Source organism: Vespa velutina, chromosome 4 (assembly GCF_912470025.1).
Source record: "Vespa velutina chromosome 4, iVesVel2.1, whole genome shotgun sequence".
Classification (NCBI taxonomy): Eukaryota; Metazoa; Arthropoda; class Insecta; order Hymenoptera; family Vespidae; genus Vespa; species Vespa velutina.
Genome location: NC_062191.1, coordinates 7,688,190 through 7,698,415, shown reverse-complemented (window position 1 = coordinate 7,698,415; position 10,226 = coordinate 7,688,190). Strand labels below are relative to the sequence as shown.

Genomic DNA, 10,226 nt, shown 5'->3' with positions numbered 1-10,226 from the left:
AAATAAAGATAAAAAACTTCCTTGAAATTTTCATTAAATAATCACCATGATCTTTTTAATTAACTCGTAAAGGAAAAAATAAAAAGAGAGAGAGATTATTTTTCTTATGTAATAGAAATTGCTTTTAACTTTTTTTTCTGATTATCATAGTGCTTCATATTTCGTCGTTAATATTGAAATTTATGAATTTCCTTTCTCTCTCTCCCTCTCTCTCTATCACTCTCTATCTCTCTCTCTCTCTCCCTCTCTCTCTATCACTCTCTATCTCTCTCTCTCTCTCGCTCTCTCTTTATCTCTCTATCACTCTCTTTCTCTCTATCACTCTCTGCCTCCCTCTCTCCCTCTCTTTATCTCTGTCTGTCTCTCCCTCTCTCTCGCTCTCTCTCTCTCTCTCTCTCTCTCTCTCTCTCTTTATCTCTTTATCACTCTCTGTCTCTTTATCTCTTTATCACTCTCTGTCTCTCTCTCTTTATCTCTCTCTCTCGCTCTCTCTCTCTCTCTTTATCTCTCTATCACTCTCTCTCTCTCTCTCTCTCTGTCTTATCTCTTTACAACATATATTAATTTATACGTACTTTCAAATGAGCGATTCAACAAAATGTTTTTCTTCGACATCTTGTCATCTGCAGGTTCCATCGATAGATCAATTTGTAACAATTCAACGTGCATATGCTTCTGAACACTGTTAATGATTTTAAAAGAATGACGAATTCATGAACGACTGATATGTAAATGAATAATTTTTAATCGTGAACGATCACCCACCAATTTTTTTGTTATCTCGTCGACTTACACAAGAATACTATCGGCAGCTTTTCCTCGCAATACATTAACTCCATAAATAACCGCGATAAATAGTTTCATTCGCCTACAATCACCCATAAAGGAGTCATTTATGAATTTTAACTAGCTTTGTGTAATTCACTACTATTAAATCGATCATGAGGGAATGATTTTAGTGGGTTAAATCTTGTTGAAATGATAACCAAAATCTCATAGTTCTCTTTGTTTGTAATTCGTAAATGCTCTTACTGTCAACACATACGTTTAATTAGAAATTAAAACATTCATAAAATTTGTTTAATAATATTTCTTATTAAGTAATTATACATAAAGCAATAATGAAAATTATGAAAGTGTTGAAAAAAAAAGAAAACAGAAAATATGTATAAAAGATCATATTTCAAGATAATAAAAAAAAAAAAGTAAGTTAATGAACCAGAACAACATCGACGTAATTTACTATGATTTTTTCCTTTCTTTGTTTGCTTTTTTGTTCCTAATGTTTCTTTCCTATACAATCGACTATCTTATCTTAGAAAAGATTAATAACACATAAAAATAAAAAGAACGAAAAAGATAAAAGATCAATACGTACGTAAAAAAAAGAAAAGAATAATGGCAAGTAGCTCCAAACGTAATAACGAGCGTATATCTTACATCACGATGAACGTACGATAATAGGAACAACAGTTGATTTTCTTTTATATATCATATTAACATTAACACATAAGAGAAATGAAAGAAATAATTTTACATACACATACACACACCAGTAGAAAATAATTAATTATAATATTCGCAAAGATATAATCACTTTTTGAAAGAGATCCACTTACACGTTAAACGTTGAACGCGTTATTAATAAATTTCATGGTAAATAGAAATTGTGAAAATCAATGATGACAGATGATAAAATTGAAATTTTATCAAAGAAATAAATGATAAAAGAGAATTGAATATTCCCAGGTAAAATATTTTATTATCAAAATAAATGAGTACGATACGTCGATTCTTTCGCTTTCCTCCTTTGACACTTCTACAATGTTTTCCTCTTTATATGTGTAGCTTTTATATATCTATGTACTTTCTCTCTCTCTTTCTCTCTCTCTCTCTCTCTCTCTCTCTCTATCTATCTCTCTCTCTTTCTTTCTCTATCTCTCCCAATTTCTCTCTATCTCTATTCATTATATTTGTTTCTCAACCATATCGAAAGCTATTAAAACTGAAACTACATACTTCCAAAAAACATACATAAATAAAATAACATAAGTAAAATATTCTTCTCTTTTTTACATATAATAGTTGTATTGGTTTTATCAAACTATAATAATTATTATGCGTATCAATTTTGAACAATAAGAATTTATAATTATGTCAAGAACCTAAACTTATCGATACGAATAAAAATTATACGTGGTTATACAATTAAATAAACGAGAATATAAAATACAAATTAGAGCAGAAATTAATTCTTTTTCCTTAGGCTCTCGGTACAGATTTCTGTTGTTAATAACTAATTGAATTTGTTATCTTTCTTTAAACGTTCTTATATCTCTTTCTGTCTTATTCTATTAATCTATGTATTTATCTTCATTATTTGCACCTTCATATCACTTATTATTAATGCTTTTGAATTTTTACTAACTTACTTTGCTTATAATGTATACTGTCATTCCAGTACAGTAAATTTATATATATTTATATACATATATAAATATACCAACATGAATCATGTTTTCGTGTTCATTTCAGTATTTTTTCACGTTTGTGGAAAGCGTAAAGTGTTTAGCATGAATGTTTTAATTTTTTAATTCATAACAATGAAAGCAATATAATATTTATGTAAACATTCTGTTTAACGTTTGCTTCTGTCGCGATTAAAAATCAAATCTGTTTGATATTGTCCATACTAAGTCGTGAAGACATATAAAAGTTTCACGCGAGTCATAATCCACCGAAGTATAATTCACGTTCGTTGTTCACGTCTCGTGGGAAAGCGGCATTAAAGAAGCAGATATTGTTTCGAAAGTATTAAGTTATTGTAGTTATAGAAAAAAAGAAATAAAAGATCCAATTAGTATTCCGTTTTCTTTGTAATATTATTCTTTTCTTTTTCATTTTATTTTATTAAGTGCCACTTTTGCTTACGCGCCAAGGAAGGAATATTATTTCGGATAATTTCACAAGGAGTAAAGAAATTGTCTATTGTTTTATCGAAAACTATTTATGTTGACTCATACACTGACAAAATTTGAACACTCTTTGCACGATATATCATGATATCTTATAAAATTTAAATAAAAAAGGAAACAAAAAGCCTTTTTCGTCTGTATTCATCCATGGCACGTTCTTTTGATCTTATCTCCATCACGATCAGAATCATCTTCACGTAACGGACCACGCTCGCACGAAGGTCATTTTGTACTGACGATTTCTGCCCAGTCACGCACCTATGAGAATTCTTTTAGAGAGCATCCAGAATCATGGTAACATGGCGGATGTTGAATAAAACACAACTGTACAATAACGTTCTCGAACTGCTAAGAGAAATATGTCGCTGATTCCTCGATGCCGGAGCGAAGTCGATTTCGGTAATACAAAACTGTCCGTGGTGACATCTAGTAATTAATTATAGCTCTATTCTCAAAAAAAAATGTTTCAATTTTCAATTATACCAATTGTTAAACTTTTCTTATTATACAATATCAAATAACTTTCTTTCTGTTTTGATAAAATTTATAGCATTTACTATTTCGCTTACAATTTAACCGGATGAAATTCTAAACAAAAATGTAGCAGTCGACTCTCACTGAACGTGTTAAATGAGATAATCAAAAGAATAAATGAGTTTAACGCATGATTGATGTTTATGTGAGCAATAGAATTACACTATGGTTTTAATTATTCTTCATTTTCCCTTTTTTTCTTTTTTTTCCTTTTTTTTTTATGATAACAATAACGTCAACGAAAACGAATTGCCATTATCGTTAACAATGAATTCTTATTGAAAACATCATTATGGCAATTTGCACTTAATGAATACACAGAAACATAATACTAACAGAAACATAAATTTAATCTAATCATGGTGATTCCGATGGTAGTAGAAAATTGTACATATAGTGAAAGTTGTTCACTACTGACTATGTGTCTATTGAATATATGACTACTGACTATAATTGACTATACTGACTACACGCGACTATAAATGAATATAAGGACTATAAATGACTATTACGATTATAACGACTATAATGACTATAAGACTATCTTAGAACATCGAGGAAAGAGAGAGAGAAACAGGTCCTTTAGGACTTCGGATACAAATCCCAGGAGGTTTCTTCCACGAAAACATGTTCTCCACTATCGACTTTTTTATTTAAACATCTTCTTCCGTTTGTATATAATTTCAATTTGTAAAAACAAAAAAAGAGAAATTATTTTCGGATGGAACACTTGAACGTGAATCATTATAAAAATTATTATACAAATAAATGAAAATCCTTGAGTTAAAAAGAAACAAAAAATATTTTTTATAATGTAAAATTTTCTATAAGATATCAATGAATGAAAATGAAAATTTTAAAATACTGAATTTATTACCACGTAGGGGTAGACCAAGAAAGTTCGAAAATATTGTATTGACACCACTGTATAAAAATATCAGACATATTACAACAGCAAAATTCAAGGACATAATTGACCTATTACGATATATACCACCGGAACATCATAATTCCTTCAAATCCCTTTCACACACACAAAATCTAGATGAGTAGTAAATTGTTTTGTAATAAATTTATGTTTGTAATATTATACGTTATGTAGTTAAAAAATGTTTTGAATCACATAAATTATATTTTCGAAGTGTTTTAAAGATATGTAAAATAAATTGAGTATTGTTTTTTTCAATTTGAAATATCTTAATGTATGTTGAATGGATTTGGGCACCTTCAAATTTTATAACGAATTAGATTGTTAATTTTGAAAGTGGCCTAACTCCATTCTTGATAAGAAAACGCATATTATTCATTTAATAATTGCCACTATATTAATAGGAACTATAAATTTAACACACTTAGATACACTTAAGTAGAATGACTCATTAATATCCTATACGTATATTTTTAAATTCATTTAAACGCAAACCCTTAAATATCTCGATTTGAAGATAAATGGAGTTACACCACTTTAAAAATTAACAGCTCATATATAATTTGTGAAATAGTAAACACATCGATAATAGTAGATTTCTGCTTAACCATTCGAGTAAAAATAAGGTAATATCAAATACCTGCTTTACATATATTCCATTCAGTAAATTCTTGTTTATTGTCGAGACACAAAGTAGACTCCTTTTTTACCATCAGTCACTATAGTAGATTTCTGATTTATGATTGTTGATACATTCCTGATTTCTAATGATGGTAAACATTTTCCTGCTATACAAAGGATCAGTAAGGTTTATTTCTGTTTGTTCGATCAAGAAAAATGTTAATAATAGTAGTCAGCTTTCTTACTAACATGAGAGTAGAGCATTTCATTACCATGCCATTTATACAATATGTGCTAAAACTGACAATTTATAATTACTTTTATAATCACTACTACAAATTACTTTGCAAAGAAGGAAGTGTCAATTTTCTGCAGGAATGTTTTATTTTTTTAGTCTTATGAAACTTCGAAAAGATATAGGAGAATATATGGGAAATATAAAGACGCTATAATCTGAATGTTCCGATGCGTAGTAATTTTTAAAGTTCCATTATCGATGACTTTGTTTTGTACCATATTCCAAATAAGGTATATGTTTACCTAAACTACTTTACTGTTCAAATGTGTTGAAATTATTCCGAAAATATTTTCCAATTATTCTAAAACATCCTGTCTTCATATATATCAATACAATTAAATTGAGAGAATAAATATTTTGTTATTAAAAATATATATTTTAAATATTGTTTTATCATTAATCATTGAAACACATGCTGATCTTTCTAATCATTACTGATCTTTCTCATTAAAGTTTAATATTTTATTTGATTAAATAATTTTATTTAACTCCTTGCATTACAATTTATATTTTTACAACTAATTTAATATTTATGATGTAGACGATAGTATATCTAGAATATAAAAAGAAGTAATTATGTGTGCATGATCTAAGAAAAACTCGTTAATGTACTTACAATTTGGCACATATTCGAATGCATCGTAATTAAGGTAAAAAATTAATAGAATTTGTTTCGTTACTTTGATTTCCTCTTTCTTGCATTTAGAATACAATCATTAATTCGATTAAATAAATTGTATTATACTGTGATTTTTTATTTTATGTTTCCTTCAATTATTCAATAACTGAATAATAGATTTTAACATTTTTGTTGTTAATGTTTATAATACTATAAAATTACAAAAATAATTTTGCTCTTAACCCGTACTATTACATTATTCTAATCCCTTCTTTTCAAATAAAATTTAATTGGCAAGATTAAAAAGTATAAAACTTAGTCACGCATGATCTATATCTGCGATACGCAATACATTGTTTCATTTGCCTATTTCATAAAAATTCCATCTATTGTTTATACATTCGAAGATAATGCAGAGTTATGGATTTAAATCTCTCGGCTTTGATTGGGCTTATTTCCGTACTAAAAAAGTGCATGTTTTCTATATCGTTGACGGTTATTTTATCCATATCTATAACGCTATTCTCATCAGCGAGTACTGCGTGGATCAACCAGAATCCAGTGATCAATCCGTACAAACTGAATGTTTTTAATTCCGACTTGAACCATTCCATGGTCAAATTCTTAAGATCTTCTTCGGAAACGCCGTACTCTCTCAGTTTTTCCACGAATGTACGGTGATAAAGTTCTATCAAATTATTATAATTATCTTCAATAATGCAAGATCTTACGCTCGAGTAAATGAAATAATGAAAATCAATGGCAACGGACATATGCCGAGATATTTGATAATCAACTAATTTCAAATCGTACACTTGACCGTTCTTATCGTGTTTGTAAAGAATATTGTTTATCCATGTATCCCCATGACAAATAGTAAAATACCTATCTTTCGGTAAGGAAAGCAACTTTGCTATCATATCGTAACATTTATTTCTGAGAGATCTCACATACTCGATCGCCTTTTTTAACTCTGCCGTTTGAAATTGTATTGATTCCAAATGATCGATCGCACTAATCAAACCCCCTTCAACGGTCTTACCAACAGCGAAATTATTATCTACCGGGAAAATGGTTTCCTTCAATGGACTTGCCAATTTTTCGAAATTTTCGGGATCCTTCAATTTTATCGACAAAGACTTCGCGTGCCACTTCGCTAAAGTCTGAAACAGAAAAAAAACATGTGAATACTTTTTTTATTATGCCGTGTGCTCAATTTTTCGATAATATATATGGGAATCGTCGCGATCAGTAATGTTAATTTTATATTGATTTTTCACAGCATAAGAAAGAAATATAAAAATATTTCTAGTCATTGGCTATAATTAATGAATAAATTTTGAAGACTAAATGGAAGATTAAATAATATTATCTAAATAAAACTTTTCCGATGATGTCTTCAGGAACATAGAAGAAAATCAAATACAACGATCCTATAAAAGCAATTACCTTTGCAGATGTTTACCATCATACGCATCTTACATACACGATTATTCGTATTATCTTTCATAAACGGTTGAAGACATGTATAATTATATCCGGTGGAAAGAATACATACGTGAGAATTATTAACAAAAAATTAATGTAGAAATATAAAAAAAAAGATATTCGGTGATACCTGAACAAGGTATGTTCCAAATCAAGATAATCTTGTCTTTTGCAATTAATGTACCCTTCTTCGCGCAAGTCTTCCATAATAATTTCATCTTTGTCGACGTAAATGCAGCGTGGACCATAATCAGCGATAATAGGAAGGATCTTTTCGTACATGTATCCTTCGGTGACGTATAAAGCCTCAGTATTGATGAATTGGGCAATAGGACGGAAATGGGGAAGTATCTTCGTCATAAAACTTTTTTTATAAGCTACAAATAAAAAAGAAACAAAAAATTGAAACTTAACCAATAAGTCATTGATCGATTATTAATTAAATTGATGACAATGAGTTTTATATGTTAATCGGAAATCAACGAGTAATACTAACGAGTTCCGTTTCCATATTTTCCGATGACTACTGTTCTGATCATAACAGAGGTATAGTTGTCACCCAAATTGGAACCCGCCTCATCTTTGACTTCATGAATAACGAGTTCTTCATCACCTTCAAACTTCCTCAACAAAGGCTGCATCTTCTTTATGACATCTGCAGAAAATCAATAAAACAAAAATAAAATCGAAAAATAAAAGAAGAAAAATATTTGAATTTCTTTGTTAACAGCATCTAAGAAAAAAAAAGAAGTAATAATAATCGAATCGTCTAATCAAATGTATTATTAAAAATTTTTATGATGCAAAAATATCTATAAAACAACATTATCATAAAATCTTTCGCTCGTACCTGACATAGATCTCTGCTCCATTTTTTATTATAACCGTACTAGACCTTGCCAGATAGCAAACTATTTGCTTGATAGCAAGCGTTGCCATAATAATGCATTAGAATCTTTGACGTAACACCGAAGATAAATGCAGGTATTGCAGAGAATCAACTGACTTCCTGCAACTTGAATATATTCTCTCTCTCTCTCTCTCTCTCCCTCTCTCTCTCTCTCTCTCTCTCTCTCTCTCTCTCTCTCTCTCTCTCTCTTCCTCTCTTCCTCTCTTCCCCCCGCTCTCTTCCTCTCTTCCCCCTCCCTCTCTCTCTCTCTCTCTCTCTCTCTCTCTCTTTCTTCCTCTGTCTCTCTCTCTCTTTCTCACAATAATAATCTTCCTAAGAAAAAAAATTATAATTCTACTACCGTCCTTATGAACGTTTCTAGCACCACGAGTATACAAAACTACTAAATTTGATTGTTACTTTATTAAACCCACAGTATCACTCGCAACATTGCAGATACATGTTCTAGCCACCAAGAATACACATTTGATCGCACGCGAGCAGAAATACTAAGTATTAACAAGGTCAAGAGCTAATAAATCGGACGGACTCTTCAATGATCTGACGTCCCGTTTCTCCATCTTTTTTCTTCTCTATCTCTTCCTTCTCTATTTCTTTCCTTCTCTTTTATCTAGCATCATTACTAGACGAATGCAACGTCATCGCTTCACCTTGAACGAATAGACAAGTACATAGTACCTCGACTATTTCTGAATTCTATATGTATATACTTTAAGAATAAAAATTACATATATATATTTTGCAATTATATATATATATATATATATATATATATATATATATATACACTTATATATATACATATATATGAAATATATATATATATAAAATATATATATATATATATATATATATATTTGCAGCTATATACATACTTATACATGATTTCTTTGCTTTTTGTTTTCAGTTATAAAATCGATAAAATGACGATAACCTTAGCGATTAATTTGCTTTTTTATAAATATAGTTTTTTTATTTATCCGAATATGTGAGAGCACGTATATATGTAAGTGCTTAAACAAAAATAGAGACTTTGAAAAAGATTTAAAGAATAAGAATAAAGAAAAAGTTAAAGACAATAATGTCAAGAAGTACGAATGTAAAATGTAAAACAGAAGCAGATAGTATATCGTTCATTGTCACATGAAGAGAATAATTTCTTATAATTATACATTTAATGGTTGTTCGCTGATTATACAGAGCAATCGGTATAATTACGAAGAAAATGAAATCCACAAGCGGATATAAAGATTGAAACAGAGACAAATAACTATTACGATGATAAGTTTTATCATATTTCACAAAAAAATTGATAAGTATACATACGATAAAACAACAATAATACAAATGTAATAAAAGATAAAAAATAGATTTATAAATTTTCAATAGATATCATTGCTGTTACTAGAATATTAATATTTATTTATATTTAATATGTAAGAAATAGACAATATGTAATAAAAATTATAGAAATAAAGATAAAAAGCTTCCTTGAAATTTTCGTTAAATAATCACCGTAATCTTTTTGATTAACTCGTAAAGAAATAAATAAAAAGAGAGAGATTATTTTTCTTATGTAATAGAAACTGCTTTTAACGTTTTTTTCTGATTATCATAGTGCTTCATGTTTCTTCGTTAATATTACAATTTATGAACTTCCTCTTTCTCTCTCTCTCTCTCTCTCTCTCTCTCTCTCTCTCTCTCTCTCTTTATCTCTATCTCTATCTCTCTCTCTCCCTCTCTCTTTACAACATATATTGATTTATACGTACTTTCAGATGAGCGAGTGAACAAAATGTTTTTCTTAGACATCTTGTCATCTGCAGGTTCCATCGATTGATCAATCGGTAACA

At 29.3% G+C, this 10,226-nt stretch overlaps 1 protein-coding gene across 1 annotated transcript in view; it reads right to left on the bottom strand.

Annotated features, from left to right (window-relative positions):
* Window positions 1–6,086: 6,086 nt before the first annotated feature.
* Window positions 6,087–10,226, bottom strand: part of LOC124948518 — a 4,217-nt gene continuing 77 nt past the window's right edge. Inside the window, exons 1-4 of the mRNA XM_047492238.1 lie at window positions 10,146–10,226; window positions 7,960–8,118; window positions 7,488–7,840; window positions 6,087–7,165 (exon numbers count right to left, since the gene is read on the bottom strand). The exon at window positions 10,146–10,226 is cut by the window's right edge and continues 77 nt beyond it. Of these exons, the coding sequence (XP_047348194.1) occupies window positions 6,362–7,165; window positions 7,488–7,840; window positions 7,960–8,118; window positions 10,146–10,226 (1,397 nt within the window). The 3' untranslated portion in view covers window positions 6,087–6,361. The remainder of the gene's footprint in view (window positions 7,166–7,487; window positions 7,841–7,959; window positions 8,119–10,145) is intronic.